Here is a 23,023-nt window from a genome sequence, read left to right on the forward strand (position 1 = left end):
GTCAATATAAGCTTTTAAGCAAGTAATTTTGTCTTGTGAAAATAGTATACATGTCCACTTAGATTTTGGAGTACTGTTTAATTTGTCAAGTGAGGTATAATTTATACCTCCTCTACTAGGATCATCTAGTAATCATAAAATATTTTATTTAAAAAACTTTTTTGGGGGGGGGCAGTCGTGGGGCTTGGACTCAGGGCCTGAGCACTGTCCCTGGCTTCTTTTTTTGCTCAAGGCTAGCTAGCACTCTGCTACTTGAACCACAGCACCACTTCTGACTTTTTATCTATATATGTGGTGCTGGGGAATTGAACCCAGGCCTTCATGTATGGGAGGCAAGCACTCTTGCCACTAGGCCATATCCCCAGCCCCCTTTAAAAAACTTTTAACGTGTATTTTTAAGTAGTTGCCATTCAATAGGGCAGTTTAGGAACACAGTGCCTCTTGAAATAAAATATTTTAAACAAACCATCCTACAATAAAAAATACAAAATGTTTTGTTATGAAGGAAAACGACAATTCCACAGGTATAAATAATCCCTATTTTGCTTTATTTTCTGATACAAACACACAGACATACACATACACATATACACACACAAATTCTACTTTAAAATGCATTTAAGCCAGGAGCTGGTGGCTCATACCAGTAATCCTAACTACTCAGGAGGCTGAGATCTGAGGATCACAGTTCAGAGATTCTCATCTCCACCAAAAAAGCCAGAAGTGAAGCTGTGGCTTAAGTGGTATAGAATGCCAGCCTTGAGCACAAAAGTTCAGACAGTGCCCAGACCCCAGTATGAACATACACAGACACACAGACACTGTCACACTGTCAAAGACATAACACTTGGGGCTGGGGATATAGCCTAGTGGCAAGAGTGCCTGCCTCGGATACACGAGGCCCTAGGTTCGATTCCCCAGCACCACATATACAGAAAACGGCCAGAAGTGGCGCTGTGGCTCAAGTGGCAGAGTGCTAGCCTTGAGCGGGAAGAAGCCAGGGACAGTGCTCAGGCCCTGAGTCCAAGGCCCAGGACTGGCCAAAAAAAAAAAAAAAAAAAAAAAAAAAAGACATAACACTTAAGGCATAGCTCATGTGATAGAGTACCAGCCATGAGCAGTTAAAAGCTAACTTTTAAGTTGATGCCAGTTGCTCACATGTGTAACCCTAGCTACTCAAGAGGATGGGATGTGAATGATAGGAGGGTCAAAGCAGACTGGGCAGAAAAGTCCATGAGACTCCATCTCCAGATAACTGACAAAAAAATCTGGGCTGGAGGCATGGCTCAAGAAGTGAAGTGCCTGATGTGAACAGGGACACTGAGCAAGCATGATGCCCTGAAGTTCAAATCCTAGTCCTAGTAAAAAAAAAAAAAAAAAAAAAAAGCAACCACCACAAAAAGAAATGAACTATAGTCAGAGAAGAAAACATAGATAAGAAAAGTTAAAGATCCAGGCATGATAATACATGCTCTTAATCTCACCTACTTATTAAGAAGTATCCCTTGAGCTCATTATACCCAAGACCAGGCTGGGCAACAAAGCAAGACCCTATGTCTGGATGGATGGGACAAATAGGTACAATATTCTTGGAAGTTCAAACCAACAAAAATCACTGTAACACTGACACTAGGGTAATAATCATTATGTCAATGTTTAAATATTACATACCTGGCTTTTTCCTTTCAACATCAAAAGATTAGTTACTTTGCCAAATGGTAGACCTAATGATATGACCTCTGCTTCGGTGACATCACATGGAATTTTTCGAAGATGGAGAACACGGGAAGGTGAACAGGGAGTTCTATCTCCTTTAAATTTCTTGTTGTCATTCCCATTAGCTAAAAAATATAAGATTTTTTTAAAAAAATTACTGGAACTAATTTGGATTGATATACTGCATTAACTATATTGTCACATTTGATTCCCTCAAATTTCAGGATTTGAAATTCAAGGGACTATGGGAACTTAAGAAGGGAAAAAGAAGACAGTGGCAAACAAAACTAACCATCTTTCAATATCAGGTTTCTCTGTGAGAATTACAGTTTTTTAAACTGATATATGATATTTAACATTAAGGAAAGTATAGGGGTAAGTGAATGCATTGATCCAAATATAGTTATGCACTACATAATGATGTTCTAATGAAGGATCTGACCATATACAGATCTCTGATCTCATTAAGATTTTTAAGTAAACTAAAAAATTCCTATTGTCTGTTAATAGTAGTGTATTATTCATGTCTATGATAATCCTGATATAAACAAAGATACTGCTCTTCCACTTGTACAAAAATTACAATTATATATGTAATTTTATATATTAATACTTGATATTAAATGACTGTGCTAGTGATTTGTGTATTTAGAATGTTTTTGTAATTAGAATATTACTAATTTTACTTATAAAACGAACAAAAAGTAAACTGTACAACAGCCTATCAAGTATCTTTGAGAATATAATTCAAAAGGCACTGCTATCATAGGAGATGACAGCTTCATGCTTGTTACTAGCCCTGAAGACATTCCCATGGGACAAGATGTAGAAGACAATGAAACTGATGATCATGACTCTTACATTTAAAAAGTAAAATAAATTAAAAATGTTTAACAACAGAAAACATAATAATGATATAAAGCAAGAAGACATTTCTTACACAGCTATAAAATGTGTTTGGGTTTTAAGCAAAGTATTATCACAAAATGTTGGAAAGTAATTCTTTTAAGTTTACAAAGAAAAAAGATACATGAACCTAAGATCAATGCTATGAAAGAAAAATACTTCTAAACAAAGCATACAGTACTTATAAAAAGTCTCTAACAGAATGCAATCACATCTTGGGATTTCACATTTACTCACCCAGCACACCATCCAGTTGTACAGGATACCGTTTCTATATCTAGATACACAAATACTTACCACTCTGTTACTACTGCTTATAGTATTCAGTAAAAGTGACAAGTGTACAGATCTATGGCGTAGGGCAACAGGTTATAACATATAGTCCTGGTAAATAAGTAAACTATAGTAAGTAAATAAACTATTCTATGTGGATTTGTGGGAGTATACTACTTATTTCCTTAATGGTGAAATTGTCTATAATGCATTTCTCAGAAAGTATCCCCACCAATGAAGTATAACTATACCTCTATTCCATTTTTTGTTATGAATTAAAAACAATATTTATAATTCTCAAATGTATTTTAAGGATTTTTTTCTAAGCTGCTCTAATGCTAAATATAATTAAAGCAACAAATTTTAGAGAAGTATGATAGAAGACTGGATATAAATTACTTAACGGCTGAAAGTTTCATTACAGCTTTTTAATATTAAATGGCATTATTTGCTTATAGAAGAAAAACATAATCCTTCCAAACTGAAAAGGTTCTGTTTCTAAACTCTAATGAAACTACTTAATGTCTGTGATCCTAAATAAACAAATTTTATGAAAAGCACATAGGATGGGCACAGATAAGATTATGCCGTAACTTTAGTACTCAGGAGGTCTGGGACATGAAAGACCACAATCCAAAGCCAGGCCAGGCAGAAAAGTCTCCAACTAGCCATCAAAATGACAGACCAGTCATGTGGCTCAACTGGCAGAGTACTAGCCACAAGCAAGAAAGCTGGGTGAGAGTGTAAGGCCCAGAGTTCAAGCCCCAGTACTGGCACAAAAATTTTAAAAACAAAAATATAACAATATATCGTACTAATATCTGTGACAGAGAACCTGTGTACAGATAGTTTCATGGAATACTCAAACACTGGGCTAGGAATGTGGCTTAGTGGTAGAACGCCTGCCTAGCAAGCATGCATGAAAAGCCCTGGGTTTGATTCCTCAGCACCACATCAACAGAAAAACCCAGAAGTGGTGCTGTGGCAAGTGCTAGAGTGCTAGCACTGAGCCAAAAGAAGCCAGGAACAGTGCTCAGGCCCTGAGTTCAAGGCCCAGGACTGGCAAAAAAAAAAAACCCACCCCAAACAAACCAAAAAACCAACCAATTCTAGCAAGGATACAGGGAACAACCCTCCTATACTGTTGATAGAAATGTAAACTAGTGCATTCATTATAGGAACCAGTTTGGAAGTTCCTATAAAACTAAGAATTAATCTATATTAGGATCTTATACCTCTCTTAGATATATATCCAAGCTCGTTATAGCTCTGTTCACAATAGCTAAACTGTGGAATCAGTTTCAGTGCTCAACAACTGATAAGTAGATAAAGAAAATAGGGGACATATATACCACATAACATAAGTTGGCCCTAAAGAAAAATGAAATCATAGCATTTGAAGGAGAAAGGATAGAACTAGAGATCATTAGCAAAATAGACCAAGCTCAAAACTCAAATACATGTTTTTGTTCATTTGCAGAATCTAGACCTAAAAGATATACAAACACAGCTTCATCTACATCTATAAACATATCTATCTGTTGAAACATAATTGTAATAATGGGATATCAACGGAGAGAGGGAGAAAGGGAGAAAAGGAAAGAAAATTATAAAGGACAAATAATATTGGAGTGCATTTTATATGACTATAAAGAGGGCATAGGAAACTCTGAAAGCTTAACAATAAGGGGGTGACTGGCAGTAAAGGAAATGCAAATACAAACAACCCTGAGATACCACCTCACTCCAGTTAGAATGGCCAATACTCTGAACTCAGGGAACAACAAATGCTGAAGAGGGTGCGGGGAAAGAGGAACCCTTCTCCATTGTTGGTGGGAGTGCAAATTAGTACAACCACTTTGGAGAACAGTATGGAGGTTTCTCAAAAAGCTCAACATAGACCTACCCTATGACCCAGCCATACCACTCCTAGGCATCTATCCCGAACAACAGGTCTCAAGATATCAAAAAGACATCTGCACTTCCATGTTTATCGCTGCACAATTCACAATAGCCAAAATATGGAAACAACCCAGATGCCCCTCTACAGATGAATGGATCCAAAAAATATGGTACACAATGGAATACTACATAGCAATTAGAAATGGGGAAATATTGTTATTTTCAGGGAAATGGTCAGGACTTGAACAAATAATGTTGAGCGAGACAAGCCTAGAACACAGAAAACAAAGGGGCATGATCTCCTTGATATATGACTGTTAAGGTGGGGAGGAGGGGGGACAGTAGAGACCAGGTCTGCGAAACAAAAAACTTCTTGTCAAATGGTATTTCCCACAGGTTTGGGTCAGCGACCTTACATTATGTAACTAAAACCAAACAACTACTCGTCAAAAATAGACCTCTCAGTGGATCACAATAGCTCAAAAGCTATGTATGTATGATTATATAAGACAAGGATAAGCAAACTCTACTGTTGACGTTATATTTAAAGTCCTAGGTGAACTTCCTTTGGCGTATGCCACGTGGCTACTGTGTATGTTTTCGGTACACTGTGTATTGTATATATGTCTACCTGATCTAGGGAAGGGAAAGAAAAACAGGGTGTAAGATACCACAGGAAATGTACACACTGCCCTATTATGTAACTGTACCCCGTTTGCACAATACCTTGTCAAAAAATTAATTAATAAATAAAAAAATAAGGGGGTGAGGGAATGGGGAAATATATCAATAAAGGAGTTCAATCTGACTAAAATTATACTATATGTAACGTGAAATACCCTTTGTATAATCAATACACACTTTGAAGAAAAGCAAAAATGAGTGACACGTGTCATGTGACATGTGTCATGCCTGTAATTCTAGGTACTAAGAAAGCTGAGATCTGAAGATGGGGGCTTGAAGCCAGCTAGAGCAGAATGTATATCCAATTAACCACATACAAAAAGATCACCAGTTATGAACAAAGCCTTAGTACTGGCACACATACACAGATGGGAAGAAGTTAAGTTAGGCTCTATTAGAGAAATCAAATGCCAGCAGGAGGGGAAAGAGCTAACAGAGGGTAAATGAACGTAAATATGGTGATCAAAGTATTTTATATGTATTTAAGAAACAGTGCAATGAAACCTGGTGAAATTGTTTTAAGAGGGCTAGGTGAAGGAGAGTGATAGAGGGGGGTTGATCAGGGTAGATGTGTGAATGTAAGGAATAATCACAATAACTCTTTTTGTATGACTAATATATGCTAATAAAAATCTTTTTAAAAACATCAACTGCTCTTTTCTTCTAGTTTATCTCTTTAAAAAAAGGGAAGAAAGGGCTGGGAATATGGCCTAGTAGTAGAGTGCTTGCCTCACATACATGAAGCCCTGGGTTCGATTCCTCAGTACCACATAAACAGAAAAAGCCAGAAGTGATGCTGTGGCTCAAGTGGTAGCCTTTAGCAAAAAAGAAGCCAGGCCTGAGCCAGGCCAGTGCTCAGGCCTGAGTTCAAGCCCCAGGACTGGCAAAAAAATAAAGCCTTAGTGCCAGAATGACAAAAACACACAAATAAAATAAAGCACCCAAGCTTAAAAAAAAAAAAGGAAGAAAAATAAAGATAATTTTAGGGGTTGCTGACACAAATAACCTAGGACAACAAATAGAAAATTATTGTGTAGATTCTCTCTCTCTTTCACATACACACACAAATTCACCTGGAGCTTATCTTATAAACAAAATCTAATAATTGTACGAAGGTAAAAAAACAAACCTTAAGACATCATTAGCAGATACTATATAGAAAACAGGACATTAGCACGCACACATACCCTCAACTCCATATAACTGTAAAATTTGAAGCTATAAAAAGTTTGTTTGAGGGCTGGGGATATAGCCTAGTGGCAAGAGTGCCTGCCTCGGATACACGAGGCCCTAGGTTCGATTCCTCAGCACCACATATCCAGAAAACGGCCAGAAGCGGCGCTGTGGCTCAAGTGGCAGAGTGCTAGCCTTGAGCGGGAAGAAGCCAGGGACAGTGCTCAGGCCCTGAGTCCAAGGCCCAGGACTGGCCAAAAAAAAAAAAGAAAGTTTGTTTGGGCTAGGTGCTGGTGGCTCATGCCAGTAATCCCAGCTACTCAGAGGGCTGAGATCTGAAGATTGTGGTTTGAAACTAGCCTGAGCAGGAAAGTTTATGAGGCTCTTAAATCCAATTAATCATCAAAGAGCTAGAAGTGGAGCAAAAAAGTTTAGGGATAGCACACCTATGTCTGACACCAAAATCAAAAGTTTGATTAGATGGGTTCAGTAATGCATGCCTGTAATCCTAGTACTCAGGTAGCAAAGACAGGAGGACTGTTAAGTTCAATGCCAGCCTGGGTCTCCCCAAACAAAAAGATGTTTTAAAAGTAATTACAGAGCACTGGGAATGTGGCTTAGTGGTAGAGTGCTTGCCTAGCATGCGTGAAGCCCTGGGTTTGATTCCTCAGTACCTCATAAACAGAAAAGGCTGGAAGCGGCACTATGGCTCAAAGTGGTAGAATGCTAGCCTTGAGCAAAAGAAGCTCAAGGACAGTGCCTAGGCCTTGAGTTCAAGCCTCAAGCCTGGCAAAAAAAAAACCTAATTACAAAATTAGGAGAGGAGAAAAAAATAAGAGATAATAGAAATTCTGAGAAAAAAACCAATGTACTATTAACTAAAAACAGAAAAAAGGAAGAAAACACAACTACTACCTAGACTGTAAGAACAAAACAAGTAAGGCTGGATGAAGATGAAACTCAGGGATACAGTGCCTGACTAGCTTGCCCAATACCCAACATAGCTGTAAAAACTAACAACAATCAAATAGGGAAACAAAAAATATGGTTCTAAAATCAAATATTCAATGCAACAAGTAAACAAAATAAACCTGAACAAATAGTGAATTAGAAAACTATTTTAAGGAAATTATGCAAAATACTCTACACATTGAGAAAGGGATGAAAAATACTTAAAAGAGAGGTTAAGACAAATCAGGATGGAATAGGATAATCCTGTATAGGCTTAACTGGCAACCCATAAGGAGTTAGATGACTCTTAACCAGGACAAATGGAGATTCCAATAATAGTCTCAAATTCTAGATGCACCTTAGATATATCACCTAAGAAATTTTTAAGTATTATCAGTTGCTTAGATTTCCACCTATAGAAGTTTTAGAGTAATAATGGACTAGGTCAAGCCATCTGTTATTTTTTTCAATGCTCCCCAAATTATTATAAGGGATATATACTATTAAACAGGCAGAAGTTAGACTATGTAATAAAAATAAAGAAATATATAGTTTATGCTGGGCATTAGTGTTTCACACCTATAATCTTAGCTACTCAGGAGGCTGATATCTGAGGATCACGGTTCAGAGCTAGCCCAGGCAGCAAAGTCCATGAGACTCGAATCTCCAATGAACTACAAAAACAAACAAACAAAACAAAAACAAACAAACAAAAAAAACCCCAAGTAGGGCTGTGGCTCAAATGGTGGAACACTTGCCTTGGGTGAAAAAGCTCAGGGACAGTGCCCAAATCCTGAGTTCAAGCCCCATGCACATACACACACACAAAAATTAAATACTTTGAACTGAGGATCTTGCACTTGCTGAGCTGGTGCTCTACTACTTGAACAATACTTCCATCACAAGAGGAAAAAATATTAAGAAAGAAGTAATACTATATACAATGTAACAACCTACACTGACAGCAAACTATTCAACAACAGACAAGGAAAATGGAATGTTTGACTATGGTACCTGTAATAATAGCTATTTGGAAGTATAGAACAAGCTAAGCATGGTAACTCAGCTACATGTAAGTCATAGTATCACAGTTCGAGGTCAGCCAAAGCAAAAAGTACAAGAACTTTAGAAAAAGTGACTAAAACAAAAAAGATTGCAGGGATGGCTCAACTGATAGAGCACTTGCAAGTGAAAACTCCTGAATTCAATCCCTGATAGTTCAAGGGATTGGAAGGGAGACAGAGCCTCAAAATGCTGGGGAAAAGTAACTCTTAACCAAGAATCCTAACTAGTCACAACATTCAATGATGACAATAAAAGATATTTTAGCCAAAGTCTGAGTGATTATTACTTAATAGAGCTGTGCTGAAAGGCCAGTAAAGTATGTGCCTTAGGAAGACACACAGTGAACCTAAAGCACAATGGGATATAACCTTAAAAAGAAACCTGAAACACAAAAAACCTGCTGCTATCAGCTGAATTCATATCTCATTTGTGTTTCTTTTCCTAAGTAATCACCAATAGTAAAGTCTTCCTGATCATCTATCCCAATAGTACATGAATGTGACTGGACAAAGAAAATGATCAGAGATTGTAAAATGAAAATATTCACAGTGGATGTCATAAAAGCAAAGAATAAGAGCAGAATTTTTAAAGACCAATTAAATCAACAGGAAGTCAGATTTAGCAACTTTTGGCTTCCTGCCTCTCAACCAGCAGTTCTCAAATGTGCAGTATCAACATTATGGAAACTTGCACAAGTGCAAATCCTCAGGACCCACTCCCAAACTACTGAATTAGAAATGTTAGATGGACTCAACAGTTATTTTGCTTTTGTTTTCTGTGATATTGGAAATTGAACCAGAACCACTAAACAATATCCCATTCCTTTTCCTAATTTTTATTTTTCGACAAAGTATAAATTACCTATGTTGGCTTCAAACTTGTTATTCTCCTAGCTTGGCTTTTACAGTAGCTAAGATTGAAGATACTCATCAGTGTGCCTTGCTTCAATTGTGAGGCTTATTGTTTTATGTTTCTGAGTTTTATGAGACTTAGTCTTCGAATGTAGCCCCTACTGGCTTCAAACTCATTATGTAGCCCATGTTGGTGTCAAATTCACTTAATCTTCTGAACAGGATTCTATAATTCCAATAACAATTGTATTTTAACAAGCTTTCTCAGGGATTCTGAAAGGACCTCAACTTTGAAATGTCTACTTTAGACTCAATGCCTTTATTACTCTATCCATACCTTCACATTAACAAAATCCCTGCTGGTCCTCTGCCTAGAAAATCTTTCCATTAGTCATTTAAGAGGGTACACATTGATGGTGGAACAATTCATATGAATTCTTAAACTTAAAAAATAAATTTGCTTTTCATTTTTTGCCTTAAGTAACTGAACCTTGTCCACTTTAATTCTGTAGTTCTCATATAGCGGTTATTAATGGCATTTCATCGTATGTTTCTGAACATTGCAAAAAAAATGTTGAAGCTCATGTAAAGAAAACATTTGGAAAAAACTAAAACTTACCATAAACGCCTGTAGAAGTAGAACTGTTCATGGTAGAAGGTCCGTTAATGACACCAGAAGAAAGAAGCTCATCAGATCCCCGCTGAAAAGCAAAATCAATGTTCAGTTTGTCAAAGTTTTTGATAATAGTTTCATTTACTACTAAAAATGCTAACAGTAATTATTAGTTTATTTTGGTATGAAGACATTTAAGAGTCCTTAAAAATCTAAAGTTGGAAATGTACTCTAAGGAAAATTATCATGACTGATAATTACAAAAACAATTAATAAAAGGCCACCACAGAAAATGGAAACATCTTGCAACCCACCAGTTTTAACCAAATCAAGTCATCTAAAATGTTATCTCTGAAATACTAAACTGTAACTGTGTTTAGGAGGTTGCATTCCAAAAATGATTTTATAATTTGTATTTATGCTGGGCACCAGTGGTTCATGCCTGTAATCCTAGCTACTCAGGAGGCTGAGATTTGAAGATCACAGCTCAAAGCCAGCTTGGGCAGGAAAGGCCATGAGACTCTTATCTCCAATGAACTACCAGAAAACCAAAAGTGGTGCTGTGGCCCAAACTGTTAAGAGTGAAAGAGCTCAGGGACAGTGCCCAGGCTCTGAATTCAAGCCTACTACCAAGAACAACAACAAATAAAATAAACAAATAATAACAGTAATTTGTACTTATATGCAAGTAATTAGCATAGTCTTACAAATCCTAACTTAATACCCATGTATTTTTCCTAACTCCACACAGGATACAATTTATAGCTATACTAACATAATTCTTTGTAACCAGTAATTCTTCATGCATTAATCCTAAAAGTGATATTTAATATACTACTACTTCTTGAGGGAAGAAGTTTGTTTTTGTTTTCTTTGAGTAGAGTTTTATTTAGCTCTGACTGGCTGAGAACTTGTAATTCTTCTGCCTGAGACTCTTGAGTACAGTACAAACAATACAGGTTTGTGATCCAGCCAGGTAACTGTTTTGATTTCACTTTACAGCCGAACTAACAATGCTGAAAAGATGTCAGACAAGTATTGTTGGCTCAGGCCTGTAATCCTAGCTATTCAGGAGGCTGAGAGCTGAGGATCACAGTTCAAAACTAGCCTGGGTAGGGAAGTCAATGAGACTCTTATCTCCAATTAACTACTCAAAAATGGGAAGTGCAAAGGTTTCTTTGCTTGCTAGATTTTTTTGTTTTTTTGTTTTTTTTTGGCCAGTCCTGGGGCTTGAATTCAGGGCCTGGGCACTGTTCCTGAGCTGCTTTTGCTCAAGTCTAGCACTCTACCACTTGAGCCACAGTGCCACTTCTGGCTTTTTCTGTTTATGTGGTACCGAGGAATTGAACCCAGGGCTTAATACATGCTAGGCATTCTACTACTAAGCCACTTTCCCAGCCTGCTAGAAATTATTTACAGATCTCCTGCAAGCTAGACACACACACACACACACACACACACACACACACACACACAGCTTCCTATTTTTACTCAGCTTCCTGACTCTGCTTGTGCCTTTAGCATTTTCACAATAGTTTTCTTCTCCTTGATAAGAAAAGCACACTTTACCATATCTCAAACACATCTGACACACATGGAACCACCATATGCCCTGTTGACACGGGTGGGCTTTTTTTGTGTGGTTGTTTTGTTTTAGACAATTACATGAGGATTTAGGTCTCAAAGCACCCTCGCCCCACCAGTCAGCCTGGAGTACACACCACATGCAGATTTGATGCTTTCCTGATCTTCTTGGTGTAAAGGTACATAATTCTGTTGCCAGGGGTTTGGGTTAGCCTGGTTTTGTTAGAGGTTGTGTTGCAGAAAAACCTCTGATATAACAAACACTGAACCACTCTGATGGCCTCTGGACACCATCCCCAGAAGAGCAAAACTTTATTCTTTTTTTTTTTTTTTTTTTGGCCAGTCCTGGGCCTTGGACTCAGGGCCTGAGCACTGTCCCTGGCTTCTCTAGCACTCTGCCACTTGAGCCACAGCGCCGCTTCTGGCCGTTTTCTGTATATGTGGTGCTGGGGAATCGAACCTAGGGCCTCGTGTATCTGAGGCAGGCACTCTTGCCACTAGGCTATATCCCCAGCCCAAAACTTTATTCTTAATCTATGAATTGCCATTGGATTTCTAACTATAAAAGAAATTTAATCTGAAAATGCAATCAAATGTTCCCAGGTGTAGAAGAACCAGAAAATTTTAATTTATACTGCATCATAAATTAATATAATGCTTTACCATAAAGCAATAGTGAACACCGCAAAGATTCTTCACAACAAACAAGTCCGTTGATTTCATTAACTCAATGAGAGAGAGAGAGAGAGAGAGAGAGAGAGAGAGAGAGAGAGAGAGAGAGAGAGAGAGGTGTGTGCTCTGTTACCAGGGCTTGAACTCTTTCAGCTGGTTTACAGCTAAGTACTCTACTACTTGAACCACACCTCCAGTCTGGCTTTATGCTCATTAACTTGAAACAGAGTCTCACAAACTTTTCTTCTGGGGCTGGCTTTGAGCCACGACCCTCCAAGTCTCATCCTGCTGAGTAGTTAGCTGGAATTACAGGGATAATAAGCCACCAGTGCCTAACTATGAGGAGCTTTTTCAATGGAATAAAACATGCCTAAAAAGTATACAAAGAGCTGAGCAAGGTGGATCAAACCTGCAATCCTAAATACTTGGGAGCTGGAGATTGAGGGACTATGGGTCAAATCTAGTTCAGGATATTTCACGTCAAAGAATGGTTGGGGGCAGGGGCAAATACTTGTCACCCTGTAATAAAGGGCAACACAAATAAGATCATGGTCCAGGTCCAGGCCAGCCGAACCAAGAAGTAAGACTATCTCAAAATAACCTACACAGCCAGTGCTGGTGGCTCATGCCTGTAATCCTAGATATTCAGGAGGCTGAGATCTGAGAATTAAAGTTCAAAGCCAGCCTGCACAGAAAAATCCAGGAGATTCTTATCTCCCTCCAATTAACCACCAAAACAACCCAGAAGTGGAGGTGTGGCTCTAATACCAACCTTGAGCAAAAACAAAAACAGCTCAGGGACAGCACGCAGGCCTTGATTTAAAGCCCAAGTACTGACACAGCAAATAAATAATAAAAACAAGTAAGTAACCACAAAAAAGGGCTGGAAGTGTGGCTCTAATCTGAGAATGATGGCTTATATAGTGAGATCCCAGGATCTCAAACCCCAGGATCTGCACTCAGACCAAGCAAAAACAAACAACAAAAAAATATAGAAATATCTATATATAATATATATAATATGTAACTATAATATAACAATAATATAATATATATTATATATAGATACTTCTATATATTATATGTAATACATATATCTAATATAGAAATATCTATATATCTCTATATATCTAATATAGAAACATATATCTAATATAGAAATATCTATTTTAATTGTTTTATGATACATTTTTTAAAAGCCTGATGTTTCCTAACTGGAAATGTTTTTAACCAAAGATGGAGTTTAATCCCCTATCACAGAGAGTAAGTAAAAAATTTCTCAAATAAATATGACATAAAAAAGATTTAACTATTAGTAAGGTATTGTAGCAAACACCTATACCCTCAGCACTCAAGAGGATTGAGATAAAAGAACCATGGATTCAAGCTCACCTAAACATGTTTTGTTTGGCCTGTCCTGGGGCTTGAACTCAGGGGCTAAGCTCTGTCCCTGAGCATCTTTGAACTCAAAGATACCACTTCAGCCATAGTGCCACTTCCATTTTTTTCCTAAGTGGTTTATTGGAGATAAGAGTCTCACTTTCTTGCCCAGAGTGGCTTTGAACTATGATCCTCAGATCCCAGCCTCCTGAGTAGCTAGGATTACAGGCATGAGCCACTGGCACTATCCTAAACATGAGTTGAAGGCCAACCTGGACTACACAGAAAAATTGTCTTTAAAAAAATCTTAAAAATAGGGCTGGGGATATGGCCTAGTGGCAAGAGTGCCTGCCTCATATACATGAGGCCCTGGGTTCGATTCCCCAGCACCACATATACAGAAAATGGCCAGAAGTGGCGCTGTGGCTCAAGTGGCAGAGGGCTAGCCTTGAGCAAAAAGAAGCCAGGGACAGTGCTCAGGCCCTGAGTCCAAGCCCCAGGACTGGCCAAAAAAAAAAAAAAAAAAAAAAAAAAATCTTAAAAATAAGTAACATTTTTATCCTAATAGTTCCAGAAAATGATAATCAGTAGAAAAGAAAAACAAAAGAATGTTACATTTTATCTTATTTATTTTGTCAGTCTTGGGGCTTGGAACTGAGGCCCTGGGCACTGTCCCTGAGCGTCTTTTGCTCAAGGCTAGCATTCTATCACTTGAGCCATGGCACCACTTCTGGCCTTTTCTGTTTAGGAGGTACTGAGGAATTGAACCCAGAGCTTCATGCATGTTAGGCAAGCACTCTACCACTAAGCCACATTATATGTTCTATTTTAAAATGTATCATAAAAATTGTCATAGGCATATTTATTAGCCAAGATTTTTTTTGCCAGTCCTGGGACTTGAACTCAGGGCCTGAGCGTTGTCCCTGTTTTTTTTTTTTTTTGCTCAAGGCTAGCACTCTGCCACTTGAGCCACAGTGCCACTTCCGGCCGTTTTCTATATATGTGGGGCTGAGGAATCAAACCCCGGGCTTCATGTATACGGGGCGAGCACTTTACCACTAAGCCATATTCCCAGCCCCATTAGCCAGGGGTTTTTTGTGCCCAAAAATTCACTGTCAAATGATAGAAAACAGATTTTTAGTATAAAAGCTTAAATTCCAAGTCATATCACTTGCTTTAAAAAAAAAATAGCAAAAAGCTGGGCTGGAAGTATGGTTCAAGTAGAGTTCCAGCCAACCTGGGCAAGCAACCTCTATACTATCAAAATAATAACACAGGGGCTGGGAATATGGCCTAGTGGCAAAAGAGCTTGCCTCTTATACATGAAACCCTGGGTTTGATTCCTCAGCACCACATACATAGAAAATGGCCAGAAGTGGCGCTGTGGGCTCAAGTGGCAGAGTGCTAGCCTTGAGGGGAAAAAAAAAAGAAAGCAGGGACAGCACTCAGGCACTGAGTCCAAGGCCCAGGACTGGCTAAATAAATAGATAAGTAACAAATATATATACACACACACTCACACATACACAAAGGAAAGACTGGTCAGATTTGACTGTATGCTACCAAAAGACTGTTAAACAAGAGCAGAAAAGACTGTTACACAGGTACACAAACTAATAGTGTAAGAAGGCTTAAATATGCAGAATAATGAAGACATTGTGAAACTGAGGGTAACATTGCAAGAACAGTCTCCTTAGAAACACAAAATAAATTTACATAAGGCCAGAAGTTTCCTGTGGATTTGTTAGTTCTCTGGCCTATCAACATATCAATCAGCTTCACTTTCCTCAAGTATCAATTATTGAGGCTCTTCCAGCTGAAAATTGGATACCCAGAGCCAACAGGCACAAGAATACTGTAATTAAGCAGGACAAATAAAAGTACTTCACTGTCAAATCTGATAGGAACTGATTTTATTTACAATTAAATTGGGAATATTAATATGATAAAATAAATGCCACACAACTGAGAAAAGGTCACTGATGTAATATGTAACAAAGATTCTGAAGCCAGGGGCCAGTGGCTCACACCAGCAATCCTGGTTACTCAGGAGGCTGAGATCTAAGGACTGCCGTTCAAAATGGGCACTGGCAGGAAAGTTCAGAAGACTCCTACCTCTAATTAACCACCAGAAAACCAGAAGTGGCACTGTGGCTCAAAGTTGTACAGTACTAGCCTGGAGCACAAGAGCTTAGGGGCAGTGCCTAGCCCTCCCCCGCCCCTCAAGCCCCATGTCAAACAACAACAACAAAAAGAAAGATTCTGAAAATAAAACATTAACTCATGGTTATAGTTAAGACTATACTCAAAATACATATTAAATTCAGTAAGATCAATTGTGTTTAACTTGTCATAAAATGTGCCCAGAATTCTAGATTTGTTTTTAATGAATAGAACCTAGTATCTAAATCCTACCTTGAACCAAGGTAAAATATCTAGCTGATGCCCCAGTGACCCTGGGTGGAAGAGTACCCAGAATAGAAAAGTTGTGTTTGTCCTCCTGAACTGCTACTAAGCTTTTCCACAGCAGAAATAAGTAATATTACACGGAATATTACTATATATTTGTCAATTATGGTGTCTTTTTTTTTTTTTTTGGCCAGTCCTGGGGCTTGGACTCAGGGCCTGAGCACTGTCCCTGGCTTCTTTTTGCTCAAGGCTAGCACTCTGCCACTTGAACCACAGCGCCACTTCTGGCCGTTTTCTGTATATGTGGTGCTGGGGAAATGAACCCAGGGCCTCATGTATATGAGGCAAGCACTCTTGCCACTAGGCCATATCCCCAGCCCCCCAATTATGGTGTCTTGATTACTCACCCCATGTCCTTTCCTCCACAGAATCTACTACTGTTTTGCACATAATATATTAAGAACTTTCTTGCTTAATAATTAACTATAAAAACGCGGAAATAAACAGAATTTCGGCATATTGTGAAACACTACAGAAAACTCCAAGGTTTGGCTTTTAAAACAAACAAGTAAACAAAAAATATGTAAGCCTTTTGTTAACATTCACCCTTCCAGAGCCTCCTGGTTAATTAACAGACCTCAATCATAAAGACACTAGCCATTGATGTCTGGAGACATCATGATTGAGACAGTAATAAAAGGGGTGGATGATGGGAATATATTGGAAGCCTATGTGGTAAGTTAATAAAAATAAATAAAAACAAACAGATCATACTCTCATCTACTGAATGATTACACCTAGATATATTCCTGAAGAACAAGTGTCAAATTGTTTATTTGTAACATTTTCTTTTCCAAGGCTGACCCTCTAGATTTTTGAACAGTGAGACTAAAAAGGAAGTAGCTGAAGATGGGACAAAATTCTTGGACTGTACAGTGCAAAGGTTTAAAAACCTCTAATTATAACACCCTTTCAACAAGGATTCTGAAGGCTTTCATTTTATTTGGTTATCTTGGCAACAAAACAGTAATATTTTTCTTTAATGAATAGCAAAGTATTTCTCCACACCCATTCTTTAGCTTATGACATCCAAACCAAAACGCCATTCATTCCAACAGTTTATTCAGATCCTACTATAATAGGCATAGCCCACATATATTGAACTCAATATGTGTAAATGTCTTAGTAATAATACCCATCAGTCCAATAAAGAGAGATTACCCAGGCCTTTAGTCAATAGGAGGGAAAAATGGAACCAACAAAAATCCCTTTCCTCATTTTAATGTATTTACAATCTTACAGAAAGATAAGCACAAAAGCTCCAGGACAGCACCCAGACCATAAGTTCAAGCCCCAGGATCAGCATTAAAAAAAAAAAAAAAAGAGTATGCAGAAATAAAAATAAACCCACTTACATATGGTAAATTGATTTTTCAGGTGGCAAACATTTCAATCTAGAAAGGAAAAGCTTTTCAACCAAGAAAAATATCTTCCTTCATACTCTTGCAATATATAATTTTTTTAAACACAGAGAAAGTCATAATCAAAAAAATTTTAAATTAAATTTATCCAGATAAAATGATTACAAGTGATTGTATTTACCAAAAGACACTATTAAGAAATAAATACAAGCCAGGTGTCAGTGGCTCATCTCTATAGTCCTAGCTACTTGGAAGGCTAAGATCAGGAGGGTAACAGCTCAAAGCCAGCTAAAAAGAAAAAGTTTGTGAGACCCTCTTCTCAAAAGAAAGCAGTATGTGGCTTGGGAATGTGGCTTAGCAGTAGAGTGCTTTCTTAGCATGCATGAAGCCCTAGGTTTGATTCCTCAACATCATATAAACAGAAAAAGCCAGAAGTAGCGCTGTGGCTCAAGTGGTAGAGCGCTAGCCTTGAGCAAAAGGAAGCCAAGACAGTGCTCAGGCTGTGAGTTCAAGCCCCAAGACTGGCAAAAAAAAAGAAAGAAAGAAAGCAGGATGCAGTGGCATATATCTGTTACTCTAGCCACATAGGAAGCCTAAAGTAGGCAGATGGCAGTCTGGGTACATGCCCAGGCAAGAAGCAATACATTATTTCAAAACAGACTTGTGAATCAAAGGGCTAGAGGCATGGCTCAGTGCTAAGAGCACCTGCTTAGCAATCATGAAGCCATGGATTCAAAAATCCCAGTATTATTAAGAAAAAAATATATATATATGACACAAAATGAGAGAAAACACAATAAGTGGATCTGACAATGCATTGATTACATCCAAAATACATTTGAAAGTCTTACAATTCAGTAATTATATCTGAAAGAACAGATGAATTATCCGTTATTTCTGTCTTTACAAAAAGAAAAATATCAAACAATCTGAGCATCATGGACACACCAGAGAACTAAGATTGCTGGGCAATTTTAAAGTCTATAGCTGAATCCAAAGTCACAGAGAAAGGATGTCATTACTTAGATGGTGTTGGAGTCATGGTAGAAACATTTAATTGGCAGGTAACTAATAAGCTTCTGAAGGCTGAGTATGAACATGAATAAGAAAATCCCTTTTGGGCTGGGAATATGGCCTAGTGCCCTGGGTTTGATTCCCCAGCACCACATATGTAGAAAACGGCCAGAAGTGGTGCTATGGCTCAAGTGGCAGAGTGCTAGCCTTGAGCAAAAAGAAGCCAGGGACAGTGCTCAGGCCCTAAGTCCAAGCTCCAGGTCTGGCCAAAAAAAGAAAAGAAAAGAAAAGAAAATCCCTTTGAAGCTGCACTATCACAGGGTTTCAATACCCTCTGAGGAGTTTACGGCCAAGAACACAAAATCTCAAGACTAGCAGGAAGAGGGACAAAGTAACCATTGTAAAATATGCTTTTGAGTTTTCTTCAAAATAAAGATCTGAACTGATGGGTAAAAACTATCTTTTGTCTGAAGGGGAAGGGCATGTTCTCAACTCTTACCTAAGGGGAGGGGAGAAAAGCTGAAGAAACACTTGTGAAAGTCACAGACCAAGGATACAGACTTATTAAAAAATTAAAATTAGGGGCTGGGAATATGGCCTAGTGGTAGAGTGCTTGCCTCGTATATATGAAGACCTGGGTTCGATTCCTCAGCCCCACATATATAGAAAAAGCCAGAAGGGGTGCTGCGGCTCAAGTGATAGAGTGCTAGCCTAAGGCAAAAGAAGCCAGGGACAGTGCTTAGGCCCTGGATTCCAAGCCCCAGAACTGGCAAAAAGAAAAAAAAAAAAAGAAATTAAAGACTATAAAATGCTTTCCTTCCCAACATCTTACCACTAAATAACAGGGCTCTAATGTGCCACAATGGCTTATAGCTGTACAACGCTGTAAAAAGAGTCATACTCTAAAAGACACCAGGAAAATTTGAAGCTTTGGACACTATAGCCAACATTGAATACAGTCCACCCCTTAGCCAGATTAATAGAAAACCCTTGCTTATGGCCTTTTACTTCTCAGTTTCTATACTGATAAATCATATCTGGCTTTCTGCCAAAAACACAAGTCAAGAAGGCAAGAATAAACATGGATTAAAGAGACAAAACAGGCATCAAGACCAGACTGAAATAGGACAAAGATCTTGGTATTACTAGGCAGTGTTTAAAATAGCTCTGATCATTATGTTAAAGCCTATTGTTGGAAAAGTAGGTAACATTCAGATACACATTCAGAGTTGGAAACTCCAAAAGTTTGGAGACTCAAAATGCAATGCTAAAAACATTGTAATAAAAATGAACAAATGTTTGATGGGTTCAACAGTGGACCAGACATGGCTAAAGAAAAAAACCAGTGAGTTTAAGGATATTTCAATAAAATTTTCCCAAACTGAAATGCATAAGATAATAGCAATTAAAAACAACACAAAACAGACTATCTAAGAACTGTGGGAGAATTTCAAATGGTTAAAATAGAAATAACAAATGTTACAAAAAGACAGTCATATAGAAGAAACAATTAAAAGTAAAATTGGTAATGAAGTCAAGTTTTCTGGTGCACACTTCAAGTCTGAGCTACTCATGAGATGGAAGTAAGAAGATAACATAAGCCTAGAAGTCTGCTATTAGCCTAGGCAACAAAGCAAGACTCTTGCTCAAAAAATTAAAGCAACAAAGATAATAATTTGCTGTAATTAATAATATACAGTATGCCAAAAATCAGATCCAGGAAGCTCAGAGACTACCAAGCAGGATAATACTAAAAAAGTCCTTACACTTCACCATTTTATCCAAACTACAGAAAACCAAAGATAAAATAAAGTCTTCAAAACAGAGTAGAGAAAACAGCATACACAAAGAGGAGTAAGAATATTAAGAAGAACTAGAGGTTTAATCAGAAATCATGCAAGCAAAAAGAAAAAGAGTTGAGTGAAGTGAGCATGGTGGTACAAGCCTGTAATCCCAACTCAAGATGCAAAGATAGGAGAATCCAGTCTAAATTAAAATTAGCAGGATCCTACCTCAGAAACTACTTTTGGAGTGATATACACTTGTAACTCCATCTACTTAGGAGGCAGAGGTCCTTGGATTGAGGTCCAACACCAGCTGGGCAAAAGCATAAGACTATCCGAAAAACTAAAAGGATAGGGTCATGGCTCATGAGGTGGAGTCCTTGTCTTGTAAGCACAAGGCCCAACCAAGTCTAATCCCTAGAAAAATCAAAGACGTGGTGAAGTGAAATATTTAAAGTGTTAAAAGAAAAAAAGAGAAACCCCACAAGTCACACATCTTTAAAAAGTAAAGGTGGTTAATACATAAGTAAAATGAAGGACAGCAAGGATTGGGAATGTTCTGTTAAAATGCACCCAAAAGACCAGAAGATTTAGTGTTTACCTGTAATTCCAGCTACCTGAGAAAGAAGACCGGAAGATCATGATTTGTGGCTAGCCAGGGCAAAATGTTAGCAAGACCCCATGTGCTTGCCTGTAATCCCAGCTACTTAATAGAGAGACTGGGAAGATTTGAAGCTAGCCAGGGAAAAATGTGCCTGTGATCCCAGCTATACCGAGACCATAGTAGGAGGATCAAGGTCTGAGGCCAGCTCCAGGTACTTCAAGACTCTACTTGAAAATAACTAAAAACTATAAGGTCTGCCCCAATGCAGATGCCCCCCACCTAGTTAAGTCTCAACCCAGTTACCTAGGTAACCAGCATACCTGGAGGCAGTTACCTCCCCCTTCCCTGAGGTCACATCCTAATCCACCTGGCCACACCCTCCTGCCCCTGCCCTAGATAAGGCAGGGCAGAGTGGGGGGTCACCCCTTCTCTCCCGCCATGCATCATCTTGGCCACAGGCCAGCAATTCGGTAATAAACTTTTCTCTCCTGCCTGAATGTGGCATGGCGTTCTCCTTTACCAGCTACCTACTTTAAGTGTAACAAAAACTAAAAAGGGGCTTAGAACACTGGCCTATCAAGTGCAAGACTCAGTATTCAAAACACTAGTATCACTCACACTCACACACAAAATCTACAGTACATAAGTAGTTATCTTTGACAATGTACTTAGATGAGCTGTAAACATATGTGCTAAAATAAAAAGATCAACCACAAATAAAAAGTCTCAAGGAAGTATAATTAATATGCCCAGAGAAATTAATGGAGTAACATAAATGCTCAATTACAATCAGAGATGAAGCCAGGTATGATAACATAGGCCTATGGCTCCAGAGTCTGAGGTGGAAGGATGCCAAGCTGGAGGCCAGTTGTAACAATTTATTAAGACTTCATAAACAAACAAAAGAGAAGAGGAAAAGAAAAGAAGGAAAAAATATAACAAAGAGAAGAGTTACATATAAGGTCAATATTTGGCTACATTAATTCACACTTGAAGTGTGTCTTATACTAAGTAAAAGACATTGCCAAAATATGGGCTGGGAATGGGCCTAGTGGTAGAGTGCTTGCCTAGCATGCATAAAGCCCTGGGGTTTGATTTCTCAGTACCACATAAAAAGAAAAGGCTACAAGTGGCACTGTGGCTCAAGAGGTCAAGTGCTAGCTTTGAGCACAAAGAGGCTCAGGAATAGCACCTAGGCTCTGAGTTCAAGCCCCAGAATTGGCAAAAAAAAAAAAAAAAAAAACCACAAAAAACCTATGTCAGAATATATGTATTTTTAAAAAACACCTGGGAGACCGAAAGGGAAGGGATGACATTGTCCAAAAAAGAAATTCACCACATTACCTGACTTACGTAACTGTAACTGCTCTATATATCACCTTTATAACAACAATTTTTAAAAAAGGGGCTGGGGATATGGCCTAGTGGCAAGAGTGCTTGCCTCCTACACATGAGGCCCTGGGTTCAATTCCCCAGCACCATATATACAGAAAATGGCCAGAAGTGGCGCTGTGGCTCAAGTGGCAGAGTGCTAGCCTTGAGCAAAAAAGAAGCCAGGGACACAGTGCTCAGGCCCTGAGTCCAAGCCCCAGGACTGGCCAAACATAAATAAATAAAAAATTAAAAAATAAAAATAAAGGAATAAAAATAAAAACTAAGCCAGTGTTTCAGGCCTGTAATCCTAGCTAGTTAGGAAGTTCAGATTAGGAGGATAAAGCGAAAGACAGTCTAGGGAAAAAGTTCATGAGAACCCCTTCTCAACCAATAGTTGGGAACAGTTGTAAACACACCTGTCATGCTAACTACTTTGGAGGTGGATATCAGAAGGACTCTAATTAAAGACCAATATGGGTAGAAAACTCTGCAAGACATCAGAAAGAAGCTGGGTGTAATGGCAGGCACCTGTCAACCTAGCTATGGCAGAAACAGAACAGGAGGTCCGGTCCAAACACAAACCTGACAAACCTGAATAAGAAACAAAACAAGCAAGGGGGGAGGGGGCGGGGAAGGCTGGAGTTGTA

The 23,023-nt window shown here is 38.4% G+C and overlaps 1 protein-coding gene and 1 long non-coding RNA gene across 6 annotated transcripts in view; both read right to left on the minus strand.

Annotated features, from left to right (window-relative positions):
* Ptbp3 (polypyrimidine tract binding protein 3) overlaps positions 1 to 23,023 on the minus strand; it is an 88,524-nt gene that overhangs the window by 57,193 nt on the left and 8,308 nt on the right. For 4 of the 5 annotated variants that reach the window (XM_048339208.1, XM_048339194.1, XM_048339185.1 and 1 more), the window contains 2 exons: positions 10,141 to 10,222; positions 1,672 to 1,841 (listed from right to left, as the gene is read on the minus strand). In XM_048339208.1, coding sequence (XP_048195165.1) covers positions 1,672 to 1,841; positions 10,141 to 10,171 — 201 coding nt within the window. In that variant the 5' untranslated portion in view covers positions 10,172 to 10,222. Of the gene's footprint in view, positions 1 to 1,671; positions 1,842 to 10,140; positions 10,223 to 23,023 lie in introns of those variants that run through there. The other variant, XM_048339202.1, reaches the window with a different exon arrangement.
* LOC125346551 lies at positions 11,774 to 12,389 on the minus strand. Its single transcript, XR_007209959.1, has 2 exons — positions 12,241 to 12,389; positions 11,774 to 12,028 (listed from the first exon to the last, which is right to left on the minus strand). It is a non-coding gene; the product is annotated as an uncharacterized LOC125346551 (long non-coding RNA).

The sequence above is a fragment of the Perognathus longimembris genome, chromosome 1, assembly GCF_023159225.1.
Source record: "Perognathus longimembris pacificus isolate PPM17 chromosome 1, ASM2315922v1, whole genome shotgun sequence".
Classification (NCBI taxonomy): domain Eukaryota; kingdom Metazoa; phylum Chordata; class Mammalia; order Rodentia; family Heteromyidae; genus Perognathus; species Perognathus longimembris.